The 21916-nt window shown below is 48.9% G+C and overlaps 1 protein-coding gene across 1 annotated transcript; it reads left to right on the top strand.

The window, feature by feature from the left end:
- Window positions 1–8808: 8808 nt before the first annotated feature.
- Window positions 8809–14354, top strand: LOC130124797 (melanocortin-2 receptor accessory protein 2A-like). The gene is given in 4 exon segments (XM_056294146.1): window positions 8809–8826; window positions 9102–9242; window positions 9897–9996; window positions 13598–14354. Coding segments are annotated over 3 exon segments (975 nt in total). The 5' UTR covers window positions 8809–8826; window positions 9102–9124.
- The last annotated feature ends 7562 nt before the right edge of the window (window positions 14355–21916 follow it).

Raw genomic sequence — 21916 nt, 5'->3', positions numbered from 1 at the left:
GCAAAGGCAAAGAAACGAAAACCTGACCATAACATAGGGCCAAAAAAGAAAAAGAAAGAAAGAAAGATAAAGGAGTAGATAGAGGACGTCCTGGAGGACGTTCAACATCCATCCATCCATCCATTATCCAAACCACTTATACTGCTGTCAGGGCCGCGGGGATGCTGGGGGCCTATCCCAGCGGCCATTGGGCGGCAGACGGGGAACGACTTCCTGGACAGGTTCAACATTGCTTTCAAATTGTTCCCTGATCTCAGCCTCAGGCATCCTCAAGACCAGATCCTAGGCAGGAAAATTAGGGAATTGTCTTGGAAACAAGTGGCATGTAAGCGTGAGTGCAAATATAATGTGCAATGACAAATAAAATCAAACATTATATTACAAATTTATACATAATTTGCCCCTAACCCCCGGCGGCGATGCTGAGATGTTTGGTGGCTAAAGGAAGACCCAGTCCGTCCGCAGTTAGTCTCGACAAATTTACTAGGCAATAGCAAACACGGCAGATCCACATCATTTGAGCACCGTCTCCATTCTGAAGTTTAATGTACATTTTGCTCATTGTAAGTAACACTAAATATGCCAATTTGCATACTTTGAACAGCAAACACAAGCTGGGGGCTGATGGGCCCGACCAATCCGAAATGAGGGGCAATAGGGCTTTTCAAATGCCTTGTGAGGTAGACGATGTATGGACCTTGCTTATTGGGCTTCAAGGACTCATACAGTGGGCTTTGGTGGGTCATTTTGAATGTAAATATTACTCACATTGAAAACACACATGCTTTTATTTTGAATTATTAGTAATTCAAAATAAAAGCGCGCGTGTTTGACGAGGAAAATTAGCTCGGGCGCCTTTAATCCTCTCCCTACAACACTGTGTATGCTCACTGCCTGGCAGCAGAAGTGAGCGAGTCAATTACACCTCGTTAGTGTTGTTTCGATACCACTCCAAATCGTGTGCACAGTTCAACGCCGAGTGCGCTGGCGCTCAGAATCCAGTGAACTATTTGCTGGATCTGTAATATTTTTCCTACAATGTAGTCTGCAAATCCTACCCTCTTATCGTGTCACATACACATACGTACTCACCACTTCAGTGCATTCAGTGTGAAGAAGCTCTTTTGTGTATCTCTGACCTAGAATATATTTCAGGTCTAGTACCTCATAGTGTAAAGCACATTTTGTGAAGCTACAGTGAGTGAAAATTCATGTCTGCACCCACTGGTCAGGGTCTGCATACACCAGCAGGTATCCCCAAGAGAGGTGTGTGGTGGTGTCCTCCTCAGAAGAGGTTTTAGGCCTTCACTACGTCCGAGAGGAGCAGCTGTGTGTCTTCCGTAGCGTCCGCATCACGGTTCGATACTCCCAGCGTGAACCAGAACTCGAACTAACCAGAATTAACCAACCAGTGGTGATTGTAGCAGCGTTCATCTCTTAGGCCCTGACCGCTCACTGCCAGAGACGAGACGAGATTCATCAGAATGGTCACGAGTCCCTGGGACATCCAGTCCCCGGGACTTTGTTTTCCGTACGAGACACGAGGTCTCTTCAGCGGAGGGAGGTGAACAATGTTGCTGATGTGAGGTTGAATCCATATGGCACACCGCCCCCACCCCCCACCCACCCACCCACCCCGCACGACCTTCAATATCCACTGCTTCCACTGTGGATATTGCTTGAAATTATTTCTTTAGGTCTCAGTGTCCTTGAGAGGCTGCCTCTGAAAAACAACCAAGCCGACAATAGCTGGGTGTGAATGCTGCACAACGCGCGCGGTCTGAAGCTAAAAAAAAATAAAAAAATAAAACAAGCTTTGGACAGGGGCCAGGAATACATTATACTAATTAAAAGCCGGTTTAAATCCCACTGTAAATCAACAGGGAGAATGCGAGAGATAAATAAATACACAATCCATTTTTTTTGTGCAAATTACATAACTGCCATGTTACGTCTTACACAGTGTTTTTTGGGGGGGGGGGGGTTTGCAGCCATCATCTCAAAATCAGCTGATAACACATCAGGGAATGAGGGCACGTCTACCTCATTAGCATCCTCTAAGACCAGCATGCGGAAACCACGCTAGCTCAGTACAAGTACTGAATGGCAAATGTGGGATCTGAGACGGCAAACCTCACAGTAGCCATGCTGAGGGACTCTGGTCCAACTGCAACCCGCTCCCACAATGTCACCTGGAGCTTATCTCCTGGGTTGTTCCCCACCCCCTTTTTTCTCCCCAATTGCACCTGGCCAATCACCCCTCTCTCTGAGCTGCTCCACCCCCTCTGCTGATCCGAGGAGGGCTGCAGACCACCACATGCCTCCTCCGATACATGTGGAGTCGCCAGCCGCTTCTTTTCACCTGAAAGTGAGGAGTTTCACCAGGGGGACGTAGCGCGTGGGAGGATCTCGCTATTCCCCCCAGTTCCCCCTCCGCCTCCCCCCGAACAGACGCCCTGACCGACCAGAGGAGGCGCTAGTGCAGCGACCAGGACACATACCCACATCCGGCTTCCCACCCACAGACACGGCCGATTGTGTCTGTGTCTCCCCGCCTGCTGTCCAGTGACTGCTGGGATAGGCCCCAGCATCCTCATGACCCTGAGGATGCTGGGATAGGCCCCAGCATCCTCAGGGTCATGAGGATGCTGGGATAGGCCCCAGCATCCTCAGGGTCATGAGGATGCTGGGATAGGCCCCAGCATCCTCAGGGTCATGAGGATGCTGGGATAGGCCCCAGCATCCTCACGACCCTGAGGGCAGGATAAGTGGTTCGGATAATGGATGGATGGATGGATGGATGGATGGATGGATGGATGGATGGATGGATGGATGGATGGATGGATGGATGGATGGATGGATGGATGGATGGATGGGACGCCCGACCAAGCCGGAGGTAACACAAGGATTTGAACCGGCGATCCCCGTGTTGGTAGGCAATGGAATAGACCGCTACGCTACCCGGACGCCCTAATAAGAACATTTGAGTGTGAGTTTATAGATGGCAGGCAACTAGACTGACTCACTGCACCCCCCTCCCCCTCTCCCCCTCCCTCTCCCTCCCCCTCTCTCTCCCTCTCGCTCGCTCGCTCATTTGATTTCACACCAACTCCAGCTGTGCATCAGATCCACTCTGTGCCTTCTCTCCATCATGCCTGATTTGCTTCCTGTGTGCGTGACATTTCTGTCTTTCCTATGTAAGTAGATGTGTTCCTGCTTGTCTCCTCTGTCCAGTAAGCACCTTTTGCATGTCTGTCTGCCCAAGAAGAGAAATCCCTCCTCTGATGCTCTTCTTGAGATTGCTCTCATTTTTTCTGTGGGATTTCTCGTCCTCTTCCGACTCAGGGGTCTAAGGATATAGGGGGTTATGGTACATTACGCATCATGTGATTGTAAAGCCCTCTAGGACTGAATTGTAATTTAGAGACGTACAATAAAATTGGACTTGACCCTTCTGTTAAATCCAGCTGCTTGGTCGAGTATTCGGGCCCAAGTGTAAAGCGCAAACATTTACTCACAGCTAAGTGACCTGCAATTTGAAATTGATTTTCTCTCCTTGGCCTTGAACAAGGCTCCTATATCTATCTCCCCCCTCCCTTTTTCTCCCCAACTGTATCCAGCCAATTACCCCACTCTTCCAAGCCGTCCCGGTTGCTACCTGCGGGATCTGGGGAGGGCTGCAGACTACCACATGCCTCCTCCGATACATGTGGAGTCACCAGCCTCTTCTTTTCACCTGACGGTGAGGAGTTTCACCAGGGGGACGGAGCGCGTGGGAGTATCACGCTATTCCCCCCAGTTCCCCACCCCGAACAGGCGGCCCGACTGACCAGAAGAGGCGCTGGTGCAGCGACCAGGACACATACCCACACCCGGCTGCCCACCCGCAGACTCGGCCAATTGTGTTCATAGGGACACCCAACCAAACCGGGAGGTAAGATGGGGATTCGAACCGCCGATCCCTGCATTAGGAGGCAACGGTATAGACCGCTACGCTACCCGGGTGCCCCTAAAACCTTAGTTTCAAACTTTTGCTCATTAGCTTCAAAAATTACAAAATTGGAGCCGTTCTCCGCCACAGTGTTTCCATCCTGTGAGAAGTTATAATTCTGAGAGCAAACAGTGACTAGCTCAACCCTTTATGGATGTGGCATGTGGCGACTCCTCAGTAAGGAAGCAGAGGGGGTCAGGGGGCCGCAGCAGGGCAGTTTTCATTTGTTCAGAGGCTAAACTGGATGTTTTATCTAGAGAAACCTGACAAGCTTAGTCAGAAGGGGGCAGGCCGTCCCGCCACATGCTGCTGGAAGGAAATCCAGTCCACGCAAGGAAAATCCAGTCCAGACCCAATAAGAGAACCAACTGTGTTAGTGCCACTAACACATGCACGCAACCTTTTGCTCACCTTTAACAAGGTCAGTGTGCAAAAGGATCCGCGCTTTGACAGGTACCTTTACCAGACCGGCGTCATGCTGGGAACACTCAACACCGTGCAGCTGCCCCAGTTATCTCCCCTGCTGAAAAAGACAATCCCGTTACCTCTTTACACTCGTGAAAGAGCCGTCATTACCTTTAATGAAGAGAAGTGACGTCTATAATAATGATCGACAGCGTACAGAATTCAGCCCTGCAGTAGCCCGCTCCGTTTGCACTGATCACCCCCGAACCTTGTGCTCCAAAATCCAGGACCCAACTCCATCTGGTTACTGTACAGGGCGCGGCGTGGAAAGCTTGGAGCAGACAGTCCGTTAGAGGAGGGCAGGCCCAGCATCACGGCCATCAAACAGCACCGAATCATTAAAACATCTCTGCTGCCTGTTTCCTCCAGGCTCTCCATCACAGGTGTAATTAGAGCCGTGTAAGACATCTCAGCATCCCACATGACCTTAACAGAGGCAGGTATTTACAAATGTGAGAGTTGTTTAATTTAGCTGGTGTAATAAACACCACGCGGACCGCCAATTATGAGGTGGCGCGGTCAAATTGAACCAAATGAGTATGAGCGAAAGCCCGGACGTGAATGGATGAGCATGTGTTTACAACAAAATGAATAAACAAACAAACACATAAGAGGGGGCAGGTTCATGATAATTGGCCAACATATGAAAAATAACCAGGCGGCACGGTGGCACAGTGGTTAAGTGTGGACGCCTCCCAGCAAGAAGGCCCTGGGTTCGAGCCCCGGGGGTAGTCTAACCTTGGGGGTCGTCCTCTGTGTGGAGTTTGCATGTTCTCCCCGTGTCTGCGTGGGTTTCCTCCCACAGTCCAAAGACCTGTAGGTCAGGTGAATCGGCCATACTAAATTGTCCCTGGGGGGGGGGGGGGCTGGCAGCCTGTCCAGGGTGTCTCCCCGCCTGCTGCCCAATGACTGTTGGGTTAGGCTCCAGCATCCCCGCGACCCTGAGAGCAGGATAAGCGGTTTGGATAATGGATGGATGGATGGATGGGAGGACTGTTTAGCCAACTAAGTGTACAGACAGCAAGGCTTGAAGCTCGGGGCAATACTAGGCACAACTGTGGTCACTGACCTACTCAGAGAGAGAGAGAGAGAGAGAGAGACCACTACACCACCTGATTTCACTGATTATTCCTCCCCTGTCTGGTTGGTTGGAGGTACCTGTGAAATCGGATGTAGTTTTGGGTTGGAAAGGAATCCAGTATACATGGCTCTCCATGGCACGCCATGACTGAGGACCACTGCCCCAAGGCGTTGAATGTTACGCCAAGCCTGGGATTTATATCAAATGTCTAGCTATTTTAAAACCTTTTGGCTAATTTTATTTAGTATTTTGGTATTTCAGCGAATATCTATTTAGTATCGGCATGGCTTGTTTAGCCTATGCGTGACACTGTTTATATGGGGTTAAAATCCTTCAAAGATAATGAGGGTTTTTTTTAAAAAGTAGTGGATTTCATATTTGAATATGAATTTCAGTTTCTACTGTCTCTCCTTTTCATTTTATTTCTTTTTTTATGTTGGCTCACCAATTTCTGACCATCCCCGCAATTGATTACCAGCGTGCCTCAGTTCGGTGTTCAGTTCTCTGCGCTATGCACAAGAATTCAGCAATATGAACACCAAACAGGCTTTCCAGGGGGTGAAGGCACTTACAGGGAACAACAATAAATCCACCATACCAGCACTGACCCTGGCTCATTCACCAGAGATCTGAACACTTTTTATGCTCGCTTTGACACCTACAACTGCTCCAGCGAGTGAGAGAGACTGCTAAGGACCCCAACAGGGTGGTTGGCGTCTCTGAAGTAGCAGGCAATGGAAGACTTTTCATCCCCTCTCCTGTCGCACTTTTACGTTCAATAATCCTTGTTTTTGCTCGTCTTGTCGTTTTATCACTATATTGAAGTCCACATGGGCAGGAAAACAAATATATGACATTACTAGAGTTGCATGTAAGGAACTGCCGGTGATGGGGCTACCAACTCGAGTGCTTACGTGAGTCCTTGCATGCTGCACAAGAGCAGCAGGGGTAAGGCATCCAGAGGCTGGAGATGGGTTATATGTGTCCGCTCTAACCAGGAAGTCCTTGATATTTCTGGGTCTGTAGTGACAAAACAAAGGTAGTCGAGCAAATAGTCTTTGATATACAGGATCTGCGCTCCAGTGTTTTTTAATGATCCTCATACCTCTTGGCTCTTAGAGGAATACATATTAGCACAAGTAACAGAGTATTGGTTTTCTCTGCTGTGTCCTGGTCCATTGATGTCCGTATGGCGTACCTGCCATGATCTGGGATAGGGATGAGTGAGGAAACGATCATACATTTCTTTGGCCTTCCGCTCAAAGTCTGAGCTGCCGGAGCAAATACGTTTCGATCTCAGAAACTGAGTATGGAAGGGAGTAGGATGTGCACTAGATGCATGTAGAAGACTATTGCGGTCAGTAGGCTTAGTATATAGGGGTTGAGGATATACTCGCTGCATTCAGGCTTTTCCTGGTGTCCAGGAGTGCTGCATCAGTCTTGTTCTCCTCTGCGTTAAACTTGATGGAAGGGGCCATAGCATTGAGATATTCCAAAAAAAATACCATCTGTTTCGAGTGGGTCTCTCACCCCGCACCTTTTTTGGGTGGCACTTGTGTTTGTACTGCACTATGGACCGTGCGATACTTGAGAAGATTTATGCATCCTTAAACCTCAGCATGAACATTCATTTTGTTTGTCATCAGTGTGCGACCATTGTTCCTCATCTCATCTTACATGCATTCAGCTCACGCACCTGTTTAAAGACCTAGTCTTTCTGGACTGTTTGACGAGAGCGCAAACTATTTTCCTTTTCTTTCTTTTTTTAAATATTCAGATGACACTTGCACTACTCAAGGACAATAACTCAGTCTTGGCCTATCAGCACTCCATCTCCCACTTCAATCAGTGGTGCACAGAGAAGCATCTACTCCTGAATGTCACCAAGACTAAGGAACTCCTCAATGAAATAAACCCAGCACCCCCCCCCCCACACACACACACACACTGCCACATCTCCATCAAGAGTGAGCCAGTTGAGATGGTAGAGAGCTTCAAGTACCCCGGAATCGCCCTTGACAATCAAATCAACTTTGATCATCACACTACTGACATTCATAAATGCCGCCAATAGAGGCTTTCCATCACCTGGAAACTCAGGGCACTATCAGTCACACCCTGCCTTCTGCTCCTCCTGTACAGGACCTGCTCCACATCCTACCTCACCATGCTCACTATCATAAACAGGAACAAATTCCTCAAAATCACACACACTGCCTCCCTCCAAAATCACTGGCCTCCCTACTCCCAACCTCCCAGTCCTCATTGACACTGCCATCACACGCACACGACCCCAGCCACCCCCTGAAATCATATTTCACTCTACTCCCGTCTGGCTACAGATACACATCTGTGTTCTGTAAAACAACACATACGTACAGTAAGGAGCCCTCTGCCATCACTGCCCTCAACAAACTGCAGCCGTAACCCTTAAATGCTTCTATCTATCTATCTATCTATCTATCTATCTATCTATCTATCTATCTATCTATCTATCTATCTATCTATCTATCTATCTATCTATCTATCTATCTATCTATCTATCTATCTATCTATCTATCTATCTATCTATCTATCTATCTATCTATCTATCTATCTACCTATATATATATATATATCTGTCTGTCTATCTATCTATCTATCTATCTATCTATCTATCTATCTATCTATCTATCTATCTATCTATCTATCTATCTATCTATCTATCTATCTATCTATCTATCTATCTATCTATCTATCTGTCTGTCTGTCTGTCTGTCTGTCTGTCTGTCTGTCTGTCTATCTATCTATCTATCTATCTATCTATCTATCTATCTATCTATCTATCTATCTATCTATCTATCTATCTATCTGTCTGTCTGTCTGTCTATCTATCTATCTATCTATCTATCTATCTATCTATCTATCTATCTATCTATCTATCTATCTATCTATCTATCTATCTATCTATCTATCTATCTGTCTGTCTATCTATCTATCTATCTATCTATCTATCTATCTATCTGTCTGTCTATCTATCTATCACTGTGATTTTCGCAGTGTTTCGGGATCACCATTTAATTTTCATTCATACTTTTTTTGTGAACGTGTGTGTTGACAATATAAAGGCGAGGCACGCGGATGTGTCCGTCCCCCCCCCCCCCCCCCTCCGTCCCTCTCGGCACCGGCGCTCAGGCGTCTCCGTCGTAGAAGCCCTCAGCGGCGGCGCGCGTGAAGCACTCGGCGTCAGGCGGCTCGCTCTGTTCACCTGTTCTGCGTGTGGATGGATCCGCTGGACGTTCGTGTCAAGGTAAGTTTTGACTCTGTTCCCCCTCTTCTTCTTCTTCTTCTTCTTCTTCTTCTTCTTCTTCTTCCTCTTCTTCACAATATGCAGAGTCCTAAATTGCTCGTAATTTTTTCCCCCAGCGCAGATCGCTTAGTTTAAATGGGACCTCCCCTAGAAATAATATGTATATGTTTGCAACCCCCCTCCCTCCCTCCCCGCACAGTTTGATGACTTAATAACAAATGTCAGCTCTGGCTCTCTTTGACAACAGCTTTTCTTCTTTTTTTTTTTGTTGCAAGGTGCATGACGCATTCCGTTTGAGATGTCCGAGTACCGTAACCACAGCGGGGCCGGCGCTCGGCGCAGCGACTACGTGTTGCAGTATGAATATTACGACGACGAGGAGCCCATCTCCTACGAGGGCCTTAAAGCGCACCGATGTGAGCCCAAAACCACGGTGTCCATTAAACCCTGCTCAGTGTTTACTATGCAGCCTCACTTTGTGCGGGTTTCCCCAGTGTGTGCGTGTGTGTGCGTGAGTGTGCGTGCGTGTGTGTGCGTGTGTGTGTGCGTGTAGTGGGTGCTACGTCAGTGTAATATGTTTGTGTGTGTGTATATGTGTGTCCGTGCATGCATTATAGCGTTAAAGTTTCTTGGTGTATGTGGGGGGGGGGTGCTATATCAGTGTAATATGTTTGTGTTTATGTGTGTGTGTCCGTGCACTAGCATTGCAGTTTCTCTGTGTGTGTGTGCGCGCACACGCGCGCGCGCGCTAACGAACAGATCACGTCAGCCTCGCTAATTTTAGCCCTGCACCGGCAACCTTTTCATTCAATCAATCATTCATTCAATAACATATCTTCGCTCCCACCAATCCACAGGCTCAAATCTAATCTTCTTTTTTTTTTGGCATTTCATCCTGATTTTTTTTTTTGAGGTAAGTGGAGTAAAAAAATACACAAAGTGAAGTGAAAGAAAGAGATGCTCTGATAGAGCACAGAAAGACAAGCCAAGAATGAAAGAGGAAATTAGCAAAAAAAATAAATAAAAAAGAGATGATACTTAAATGTCGACGTGTGTCCTTGACGTTGCAGACTCTATCGTCATTGGCTTCTGGGTCGGACTGGCCGTGTTTGTGATCTTCATGTTCTTTGTCCTCACCCTGCTGACCAAGACAGGAGCCCCGCACCAAGAGTGAGTCTGCATGACTACACAGCCGGCTCCCCCCCCCCTCCCCCCTCCATCACACCTGGCACCCGGGATGATAATCCGTTCTGCAAACCATGCAGCGCTCCATCACTCAGGGTTTAATTCAGGGCGTCCTGGTTTGATGGCCCCAGATACACTGCTTTTTACCGCATTTGGGCAGTTCTGAGGGAGAGAGAGGGACGACGCGTCCCAATGTTCAAAGAAGACAATACCCACCCATCCTCCCCACCCCCACCCCCCCACACATACACACCACCCAAACCATATGCAGCGTAATTAATTTGCAATTTTACCACCTCAGCCTAGCTTGAAGAGGATGGCAGAGTGTCTCTGTGTAATTTGTTTGAGTGCCGAGGAGAGCAAAAGGAACTGAAAAACACAAAAGAAGTGAGGCCAATTAAGGAAAGAGACTGAAGGCGCTACTCTGAAAGGACAGACGTGACATCCCAGTTTGTATCTTTCCCATTTACTCCCCGACCAGAAGAAGCCCAGCCACTGTCGTGAACACAAAGCAGGGATGAGCTTCAACACACCGACCGCCCTGTCCGATGTTTTACCACGCTCGCCTGTTACATGACGTAGTATTACCACGCTCGCCTGTTACATGACGTAGTATTGCCACGCTCGCTTGTTACATGACGTAGTATTACCACGCTCGCTTGTTATATGACGTAGTATTACCACGCTCGCCTGTTTTATGACGTAGTATTACCACGCTCGCTTGTTATGACGTAGTATTACCACGCTCGCTTGTTATATGACGTAGTATTACCACGCTCGCTTGTTATATGACGTAGTATTACCACGCTCGCTTGTTATATGACGTAGTATCGCCAGTTACATGACGTAGTATCGCCAGTTACATGACGTAGTATTACCACGCTCGCTTGTTATATGACGTAGTATTACCACGCTCGCCTGTTACATGACGTAGTATCGCCAGTTACATGACGTAGTATTACCACGCTCGCTTGTTATATGACGTAGTATCGCCAGTTACATGACGTAGTATTACCACGCTCGCTTGTTATATGACGTAGTATTACCACACTCGCCTGTGACATGACGTAGTGTCGCCAAGCTCGCCTGATATATGACGTCAGGCGCGCGGGAAGAGGTTTTGAGGGGGGGCTGTCAACTAAAACGAAAAGTATTGTGGCGAGCCGCGTGGGAAAAGGAGTCGAGAGGCAGAGATCTCTTTTTAATCGCAACTCCAGATCCCCCATACCCCGCACGACCCCGGGAGTGCTCTAACGAGTCCCCCCCCCCCATGTCACAAGCGGCGACGTGGGTCTCAGTCACGGTCCTACAGTCAGTTAAACGGTCTCCTACTTAGTCTGAGTCGAACCCCCTAAACAATAACACAATAACCACAACACGAACACCACATCATTAAAACCCCATTTTAAATCTAACATTAACGGCCCCATCAGCCACTGCGCTCCCCCAGCGCAGAACCGCCGACGGTCAGAGCGACCGCCTCCCCCGGTCGCCACAGTATGACGTCATTGTTTTGTTTGATGGGCGCGTGTGTAGCAGATTTGAAAGAGAGTGTTTACTCACTTTATTATCAAAAACGTATATTCCATGCAGCCCTAGCCCACTGTAAAAGATAAAGTTGTTTTTTGTTTTTGCATTTATACGTAAGGAAAAGTTAGGCATACTGTTGGGTCTAACGCTGCCACTACTAGTGGGGGCTGCACCCACCACTAGGGGGAGCTGCAACCCCCCAGCCCCCCCCCTCCCCGCGCTAATGCATGACGTTGTGTATAGTTTTGAATGCTGATGTTAATATTTGTAATTGACATAGATCGACTCATCTGTCCGACCTCCCCTGGCACCACGATGGTCGTTTTTCTGCTGTGATAAAGTCAGAGTTTTACTGATAGCACCTTTAATGTATTTGGTGAAGTTGCAAAGTTAGAACCATGCATCTTCACAAGTTTGGTTTATTTCATTGGTAACAATAGTGTATTGAATCTAATTTATTGGGACGTTGCTAACAGAACCAGTCTCATTCCAGTTCTTTACAGATAAGCCGCTGCTCAACAATGTCTTTTTGATTTGTCAAAGGTAGTGGTGATGGACAGATTGATGGACGAGATCAGGCAGGAGTCTCCGTGGACTATGATGTTTGCGGATGACATTGTGATCTGTAGCGAGAGTAGGGAGCAGGTTGAGGAGAGCCTGGAGAGGTGGAGGTATGCACTGGAGAGAAGAGGAATGAAAGTCAGTCGGAGCAAGACAGAATACCTATGTGTGAATGAGAGGGAGGACAGCAGAATGGTGAAGATGCAAGGAGTAGAGGTGATGAAGGCATATGAGCTTAAATACTTGGGGTCAACTGTCCAAAGTAACGGGGAGTGCAGTAGAAAGGTGAAGAAGAGAGTGCAGGCAGGGTGGAGTGGGTGGAGAAGAGTGTCAGGTGTGATTTGTGACAGCAGGGTACCAGCAAGAGTTAAAGGGAAGTTATACAAGATGGTTGTGAGACCAGCTATGTTATATGGTTTGGAGACAGTGGCACTGACGAAAAAACAGGAGGCGGAGCTGGAGGCGGCAGAGTTGAGGATGCTAAGATTTCCATTGGGAGTGACGAAGAAGGACAGGATTAGGAGTGAGTATATTAGAGGGACCGCTCAGGTTGGACGGTTTGGAGACAAAGCAAGAGAGGCAAGATTGAGATGGCTTGGACATGTGTGGAGGAGAGATGCTGGGTATATTGGGAGAAGGATGCTGAATATGGAGCTGCCAGGGAAGAGGAAAAGAGGAAGGCCAAAGAGGAGGTTTATGGATGTGGTGAGGGAGGACATGCAGGTGGCTGGTGTGTTTACTCGCAAAAGACATCTTGCGAGTAAAGTCAGAAAGTCTCCACAAGAGACGTGGCTGCAAAAAGTCAACTTTTTCCTAATGACCCTCAGCCGACCCCCCACCCCCACCGATCCAATACCCCAATGCCCCGGTCTAACTTGAGTTTAAATGCATGACGGCCGTCCTTCCATTGAAGCAAATGAGGTGTGCTTGTCTGCACAGGAGGGACGCTGTGGTCCGAAGGCTGGTGTTTTGCCGTGGAGGCATTAGCTCGAATTCATCACCTGCTCCTCGGCGCGCCATTTCTCAGGAGACCTCGATGCGAGCTCCTTATGTTCAGATGTAAGCTCAACTGGAAACTGGACAAAGATAAGGGGAGTCGGGTCACGGTCAGAAAAGGAGTGACACGGGGCGAAATATTCATCAGATCATGAGGGAAGACACACTTCTCCCCCTCAACCCCCTTTCCACAATCAACAATTAGTAGATGTTATTCCATAATTATTCCTCATACGTCCACTGGAAAATGAGCTCTGTGTCCCAACGCAGGCAAATAACATCTGAGGTAGAGGAAGGTCTCTCAAAGAGTAGCTGTACTTGCTCCGCATCTGATGCAAATGATAGAAATAGAAAATGCAAGGGTTTAGATTTTGCTCTAACTTGCCCAGGGTTTCGCGCATGCAGCCACGTGTGAATTCAGGGAGGCCGTAATGATGGACGTCTTGTGTTTTCCCCTCTCTTTGTCCTCCCCTTACTCTCTTTCTCTCTGTCTTGACAGAAACCCAGAACCTGTAGAGAAGCGCCACCGGCCGGGGAGCTGTCAGATAGATGTCAGCGGTCCTCAGGAGGAAATTAATAAGGCCTTCACTCGCCCCCTGCTAGGCGAGTCCCGCCCCTTTTTCCATTTCTACATCAGTGAAGAGGAGACAGCTCAGGGGCCGCGGAAACCGGGAGACCGGGGAGCTGGTAGAGAGGCCGGAGCCCAAACCCGGAGCGACAGCAGCAGCCAGCCTGAAGTCCTCGGTCCCCCCAGGACAGAGAGGATGGGGGAGGAAATAGAGGAGGCAGAGGGGCTCCAACCTCTCCGTGGGCTCATGCCAGAGACAAAGTCAGACCAAGAGAGTGCCTTCCTGTTCAGCTTCAACATCCCAAACTTTGTGAACTCGGAGCACGGCTCCATGCTTGAGTAGGGGGACCTGCCTCTGTGTGAGCCGTCCATCGTGCTGGACAGCATGTCCCTCTCTCGGGACGCACATCGCACCGTCAACCGAGGCCCTGCCTCTTCGGAGAGACCAGCTGTGGAGTTGTGTAAATGTAGCAATGTGAAACAACAGGGGCCACAAACCCACCTGCCACATACAGACTCACGCTTTCTTTCCTGTGACACTTTTCGGGACTTTTCGTGGCCTTTTGAGCGATCATCCGTTCAACACAAAAAAAGAAGAAGCCCAGATTTGATGAGGATGGCTCTTCATAATAATCAGATGCCACAGGCTCCCGATGTGTCTCTCAAGAAAACCCCATTTTATGGATGAAACCCTCAACGTTCAGAGCAGAGCGTCTCCTTGACCTGGGTACAAGCTAAACCCGAGAGACACGGCCCCTCTCAGGTTCAGGTCCATACAGGCTGAGCAAGGCAGCGAAGTCACCAGCTTTGCAGAATTCATTCTGCTCTCATCACGTTTTTCTTGTCAGTCTGAGAAGTATGGCCTCTTCTACGAGTTACCATAGCAATTGTTTCACCAAACGGGTATTTTAACCACTGTTACAAATATGAGCTTTGTTTCTGAATGAAGAACGAAATACGAAAGCCTATGTGGGGCGGCACGGTGGCCCGGGGGTTAAGCACTGTTGCCTCGCAGCAAGAAAGTCCTGGGTTCGAACCCCAGGCCGTCCCAGGTCCTTTCTGTGTAGAGTTTGCATGTTCTTCCTGTGTCTGCGTGGGTTTCCTCCGGGTGCTCCGGTTCCTCCTCCCCCCACCGTGAAAAATACATGCATGTTAGGGTTAATACTTCTGTCTGTGCCCCTGAGCAAGGCAATGGAAAGAAGAACTGGAGTTGGTCCCCGGCTGCTGCAGCTGCCCACCGCTCCCATACGATAGGATGGGTTAAATGCGGAAGACAAATTCATTGTAAGAATATCATGTCAAATAAAGTGGCTTTCATTCATTCTTTCACATCATATATTAAATGCATGTGGTGTAAGATTATGTGTAAACATTTTGTTTCCTAAGCAAGATTACATGAACAATCCAAGGGCATCCGGGTGGTGTAGCAGTCTATTCCGTTGCCTAGCAACACGGGGATCGCCAGTTTGAATCCCCGTTTTACCTCCGGCTTGGTCGGGCGTCCCTACAGACACAATTGGCCGTGTCTGTGGGAGACAAGCTGGATGCATGGCCAAATTAACCCACCAGGGGACCCCGGGGCACGCACGTCCATTTCCCCCGCCCCCCCCCCACCCCATCAGATAGGCTACACAAACAATACTAAACTTTGTTAAATGTAAAACTAATGCAAATACCCAACATGGGTATTTGCATGGGATTCGGATGGCGACTACAAAGTACAACACATTTTTGAATCACAAAACAAAACAGAGATAAGAACAGCAGCTCACAGCATCGCAAACACATTGCGAAGCCTTCTTCCCACTTACAACGGCTTACCGACAGGAAATAAATGTTTATTTCAGAGCAAATAATTTAGTGAAATATGGGCATGTTTTAGTAAAACTAGCTGTTTAATTATTTTTCAGTATAGGTATTCTAGCTAGCACATTTGTTTAACTATACACAATGACACAATGAATTTGATCATAAGCATCGAGTTTGCACTATGTCAGACTTTGTTGCACTCTCGACGCTACAGTGTAAACACGAGGCACATGTTGCACTCTTAATTGCTACAATGTAAACATAGAGACTGTAGCTTGGGGCCCTGCATCAATAGACTTTGTAGCTTGGGGCCCTGCATCAGTAGAGACTGTAGCTTGGGGCCCCCGCATCAATAGAGACTTTGTAGCTTGGGGCCCTGCATCAGTAGAGACTGTAGCTTGGGGCCCTGCATCAGTAGAGACTGTAGCTTGGGGCCCTGCATCAGTAGAGACTGTAGCTTGGGGCCCTGCATCAGTAGAGACTGTAGCTTGGGGCCCTGCATCAGTAGAGACTGTAGCTTGGGGCCCTGCATCAGTAGAGACTGTAGCTTGGGGCCCTGCATCAGTAGAGACTGTAGCTTGGGGCCCTGCATCAGTAGAGACTGTAGCTTGGGGCCCTGCATCAGTAGAGACTGTAGCTTGGGGCCCTGCATCAGTAGAGACTGTAGCTTGGGGCCCCTGCATCAATAGAGACTAGCTTGGGCCCAGCATCGTGACGCAGGGTTGGAACAAACGTCCCTTGTAGGGTAGGATTGGGGATCCCTACTATACGCGAACACAAAGCCCCTGACCTTTTGGTGCCCCTCGTGGTCCGGGGCCCCAGGGCACTCACTCGGCATGCCCGGTCCGTAATCCAGCCTTGGCCGGATGTGAGTATGTGTCCTGGTCACTGCACCAGTGTATCCTCTGGTCGGTCGGGGCGCCTGTTCGGGGGGGGGGGGTAACTGGGGGGAATAGCATGATCCTCCCACGCACTACACCCCCCTGGTGAAACTCCTCACTGTCAGGTGAAAAGAAGTGGCTGGCAACGCCACATGTATCGGAGGAGGCATGTCTGCAGCCCTCGCTGGATCGGCAGAGGGGGTGAAGCAGCGACCGGGACGGCACGGAAGAGTGGGGTAATTGGCTGGATACAATTTGGGGAGAAAAAGCGAAACCCCCCCCCCCCAAAAAAATAGTATTAAATACCGTCCATTATGTTATATATGAATGGAGTGAAAGTGTCACTTGAGTAATCTTGGCCTTGTATTGTTTCCTCAGTACTGCTGGAGCAGACTAACTAACTACTCCTTCATGGAGGTCAACCACTACAAGAACAGGCGATCCAGTCGTCCTTGTTTATGAGCTAACATAATGTGGCTTAAAACAAGGTGCCGCACCGTGCTCCTGTCGTCATGCTTGTGTGCACAATCTTTACCACTACAAACACGTATGAAACACATTTATTCTGAGTAGCCCCGCAATTATGCCGTGCAACATGCGTCCAAACTAGCTTTCATGTTCTTTACTTGCCATCGATCCCTCGGGCGATCTTTTGGCTAACGAAGCGGTGTGCTGAGAATGCCAGTGAGTCCATCACACTATGCGTAACCTTAATGAGCCGGATAAATCACTTAGATGGTGACAAACAGCGCATTAGTGCTTTTCACACACACACACACACACACACACACACACGTGCGCTCTAAAGACAAATCTAATGTTCTTAAAAAACAAAAATAAAAAACAGGCAGTTTTTCCCACTGCAAAACAAATGTCGCTAGCCAGCCCCCATGAGAGGCATGCCGGGAAGGGCCTCTACTGTTCAGGCAATGAGCTGTATCTGCCCCACGCACAGCACGGGGGGCAGGCTTATTAAGGCAATGTCTCAATTATCACAGCCTTAATCAAACAGTGATGCACATGTTCTGTTTTTTTCTCTCCCTTTTCCTCCCCAATTGTATCTGGGCCAATTACCCCACTCTTCCAATCGCTGCTCCACCCCCTCTGCTGACCCGGGGAGGGCTGCAGACTACCACATGCCTCCTCCCATACATGTGGAGTCGCCAGCCGCTTCTTTTCACCTGACAGTGAGGAGTTTCGCCAGGGGGACGTAGTGCATGGGAGGATCATGCCATTCCCTCCAGTCCCCCCTCGAACAGGTGCACCGACCGGCCAGAGGGGGCGCTAGTGCAGCGACCAGGACACATACCCACAGCCGGCTTCCCACCCGCAGACAAGGCCAATTGCGTCTATGGGGGACGCCCGGCCATGCCGGAGGTAACACGGGGATTCGAACCGGTGATCCCGGTGTTGGTAGGCAACGGAATAGACCGCTACACTACCCGGACGCCGTGATGCGCATGTTTGTCGTTTAAAGTGGAACATGAAAAGCAGTAAATCTGGTGTGTTAGCTGTCATGGGCAGCCCTGCTAAGACAGGAGGAAGATGCCCGCTCAAGTCTCTCTTGCATGTTGGGACAATGGCAGGATATTGAATAATCTGCACGAGCTGAGAGGCCCACAGTAATGACAAATGGGTCGCACTCGAAAAGGTAGAAAATAGACAGTCGTGCTTTCATTGTTTCCTGGTTTTCATTTTTTTTAATAGCTGTTTTTGTTACGAGTGAACAGCGTGCATTGTGAACGGGACAAAAGTTCGAGCATCATGGCCTCTGATATCATGGAGACTCGGTGAGATGAATAGGTGCATACAAAACTTCTCTCAGTCAGCAACCTCGAAGTTCAGCTCCCCCCACAGTCAGCTCGCCTCTCAGCGGTTATCCACACAGCAGTAGGTGAGCGTGACAGGGACACAGTGAGAGGAGTCTTCTCCGGCATTGTCTGTGTAGGTTTCTAGCAGAACACCCTGAAATCACAGGACCCAAGGCTCCGGGGAAGATCTCCTCCTTCAGAATCAGAAACACTTCATTTGTCGTTTCGGGGGGAGGGATGCTACCTTCGTGAAAGGTAGCATCCCTCCCCCCAGCCCACAGCAGTGCAACACAAAGACAAAAACACATATGCAAGAACTACAAGAACTACAAGACCACATATATCCAAACTAACACATAATATCTGAAGTAATAAATAAATAAAATATCACTGCCGAGGAGAACGAACGCCAGCCAGGGTGACCGCCGGTCTGCATGGGCTAGCAGTTAGCTTAGCCTGCCCCGCTTCCGCGTCCTGTCAGACCGCCCTCGGTGTTTCCTCTTGGGCCCACAGACCAAGCTCCCTCAGCCGATCCGGCCCCAGCTCTCCTAGCCAGACACCTTCGACACACCTCCCCGCACTCCACACGACGACATAAAAACACAGGCGAGGCTCGGCGAGGCCGCCCTCGAGGTTATCGGAGCTGCCGGTCTGCGTGGGCTAGCAGTTAGCTTAGCCTGCCCCGCTTCCGCGTCCTGTCAGACCGCCCTCGGTGTTTCCTCTTCGGGCACAGCTCCAGGCAGGGCTGTGGTCCCTGGGCCCACGGGACGCAGCAGACCCAGCTCTCCCAGCCGATCCAGCGCCAGCTTGCCCAGCCATCAAACGAAGACAAACTTAGACGCAGACGTGGACAAAGTCACTGCACTGCTGGGTGAGGCCGCTGCAAACCTGAATTTGCGCCGCCATCTTCCCACACCATGCAAATTCATATCCCTTTACTGGCCTTAAGCACAGCAGAATGATAAACTGTCGTGCTTATAGGCAACCACGCCCGGGTCTCACACACACACACACACACACACACACACACACACACACACACACACACACAAACACCAAGAATTGCGTAACCCCTAACATTGTGTGTCCCATTTACCAGTTGCACCACTCCTGCCTATCAAAAAATAAATTTAAGACTGTGATGACACAGAAATGAGATATTTTGAATGTTCAACAATCATTGAATCGGGGCTGGTTATGTAGCCACATCGCATCTTCATATTATGTACAACTGCAAAGGGACAGCGCTCCTCAGAAATAGATGGGCAAGGATGAGTTAAGGTCTGAGTTCTTGTTTGGACCCTTCGCTGGAATGATATTGGATGTGGATGTCAGGACGACCTCTCTTTGCTGTGCATAGTCTAGTCCCTCTCAGCTGGCTTCATCCTTTTTTTTCCGGGCATGTGCATGGGGGATTTTTTTTTCCATTTAAATAAACTGTAGCGCCGGACGGCAGGACTGTTTACAAGTGATGGAGGATGGTTGCCGTGGTGATGTTAGAGAAGGTGTGCGTGGCCTTGAGTAAGTGGGCGGCACTGAATCAGCTGCTTGTTTTACCGCTGAGAGAAAAGATGGTTCGGTCAGACGAATCTCGCTTGTCATATATACTGCGGCCTTGAGTTGAGTTTCGAGGAGCTCACACCCACCCACAGTCAGCCTACGACCATGTTCTCCTGAGCTGACGTCATAATAATGTTTTCATACACGTTTGTTCTTGCGAAGGATCCTTCGTGACTCCGCTCTGGAGGAATCTCTCCAAACCCTTCTCAGACCCAACCAAACCGCTTGGGCTGCTGTCAGTACAAAGGGTGTATTACGCAGTAGTGACCAGTAGGTGGGGCGATGGAGCGAAACCGACGCTCTCGTGCAGAGCCTCGCTAAATACCCCACGGCAGCCTTTCAGGGCTCCATGGTGGACGTCTGGTGGGCTGCAACAGGACATGGACAGATAAACCCCAGCTGGGACAGCGGAAATACAGGGTGAGAGGAGAGGAAAGAAGAGAGAGAGAGAGAGAGGGAGCGATTAAAAGTCTGAACACAGACACAGTGTCGGGTGTGTGTTGCCAAAGCCGGGGTCAAGTGGGTTGTTGGACTTTTTTTGGATAATGTTGTGTTACTTTTGTGCGCAGGGATATTCCTTTAACCATTTGCAACACAGCATTTACAAATACAACTGAGGGAAACTGTCGACTTATTAAATTTACTTTACATTAGAACTGGTGGCGGAGATGCAGAAGCATGGGTGTAGCCAAGGGTGGGTCAGGGGAGTGGAGGGGGGTCGGGGGGGGTCTGGGAGGGGGGTGGGGACAGTGCAACGTGCATGGATAAGTAGACACGTTAGCGGCTAGGTGACGGTGGGACCCTTAAGTCGAGTGGTTAGCAATGTCTGTCGCGGTGCGAGAGGTACGGGTTCGCGTTCCGGTCTCGGCAGTCCGAAGGTCCTGCTCTTATTCGATGAATCCGAGCAGCCGTTACTTTGGAAACAAAACAAGCTCATATTTGCTACCACGTGGTGTTTTTTTTTTTTTAAGTCTGAAGCATCCAATATTTGGTGATACTTCCTCCAAACGACTAATTTTAGTATACTATAAGTATGGTGTATTCACAATCACAGTAGGGTCTTGCACTTGAAATACAAATGTGCACTTTTGGGGAACAAAAAGACCCCATTCCTTTTCAGTGGGTTGATTACAACCTTGTGTTGACACTGGATGTTGTCCACCATCGGGTATTCCCCAACAAGAGAGCAAGCTAGCCTCCACAACGTGATTCACAGTGTTGTTCTGTGTGTTTCCTGGTAACACAGGCGGCTGTCGTATAGCAACAAGCATTTCCATCAGCTGAGTAATACGTGTAAATCACGGGATTGCCGAGTGTTGACTCATCCTTACTTTCATTGGTGACCTACATCATGACAGCCACTGGGATGACAGTCGCGGCATCCGTTGTTGCTGGTTAGTTAGTGCCTCTGGAGCGGTGGCCCAGTGGCTATCACCGTGGCCTCACCGCAAGAAGGTCCTGGGTTCGAACCTCAGGCCGTCCCAGGTCCTTTCTGTGTGGAGTTTGCATGTTCTCCTCGTGTCTGCGTGGGTTTCCTCTGGGTGCTCCGGTTTCCCCCCACCATCAAAAAGACACGCGTGTTAGGGTTAATATTCCTGCCTGTGCCCCTGAGCAAGGCAATGGAAAGAAGAACTGGAGTTGGTCCCCGGGTGCTGCAGCTGCCCACAGGTTATGAGGTGTCTGTGAATGTTCTCATTCATCCAGGTTATGGTTATCCAAAGGAGTTGAATCAAGTGCAACTGGACTTGGTTTATATCCGTGAAGACGTTTCGCCTCTCATCCAAGAGGCTTCCTCAGTTCGTGCCTTTCTGACTAGACCAAGCTAGTAGCTTTCTGACTAGACCAAGCTAGTAGCTTTCTGACTAGACCAAGCTAGTCTGACTGGCTGGTGAGATAGGACATTATATGGGTAGTCTGTGTCAGGAGTTCAGCATTACACACCCAAGCAGGACTCTGCCACACTTGTATTTGCATCCCATGTATCACTTGCCAGTTGTAGCAGCATGACCCATGTGTCACAAGTAAATGATTGTAAAATGATAATTTGCTCATTAGTCAATATTTAATTAATATATTAGCGAGCACTTTAGGGGACAAGGTATGATAGACTATTTAGACATCACGTATCTGCTGGTTTATACTACGTAGCTTTTAATGCCAATTATGAGTCATGATATTGAGCTCAACAT

The sequence above is a fragment of the Lampris incognitus genome, chromosome 15 (assembly GCF_029633865.1).
Source record: "Lampris incognitus isolate fLamInc1 chromosome 15, fLamInc1.hap2, whole genome shotgun sequence".
NCBI lineage: Eukaryota > Metazoa > Chordata > Actinopteri > Lampriformes > Lampridae > Lampris > Lampris incognitus.
Note: the sequence above shows the minus strand (reverse complement) of the source record. Positions and strands in the feature narration are given on the sequence as shown.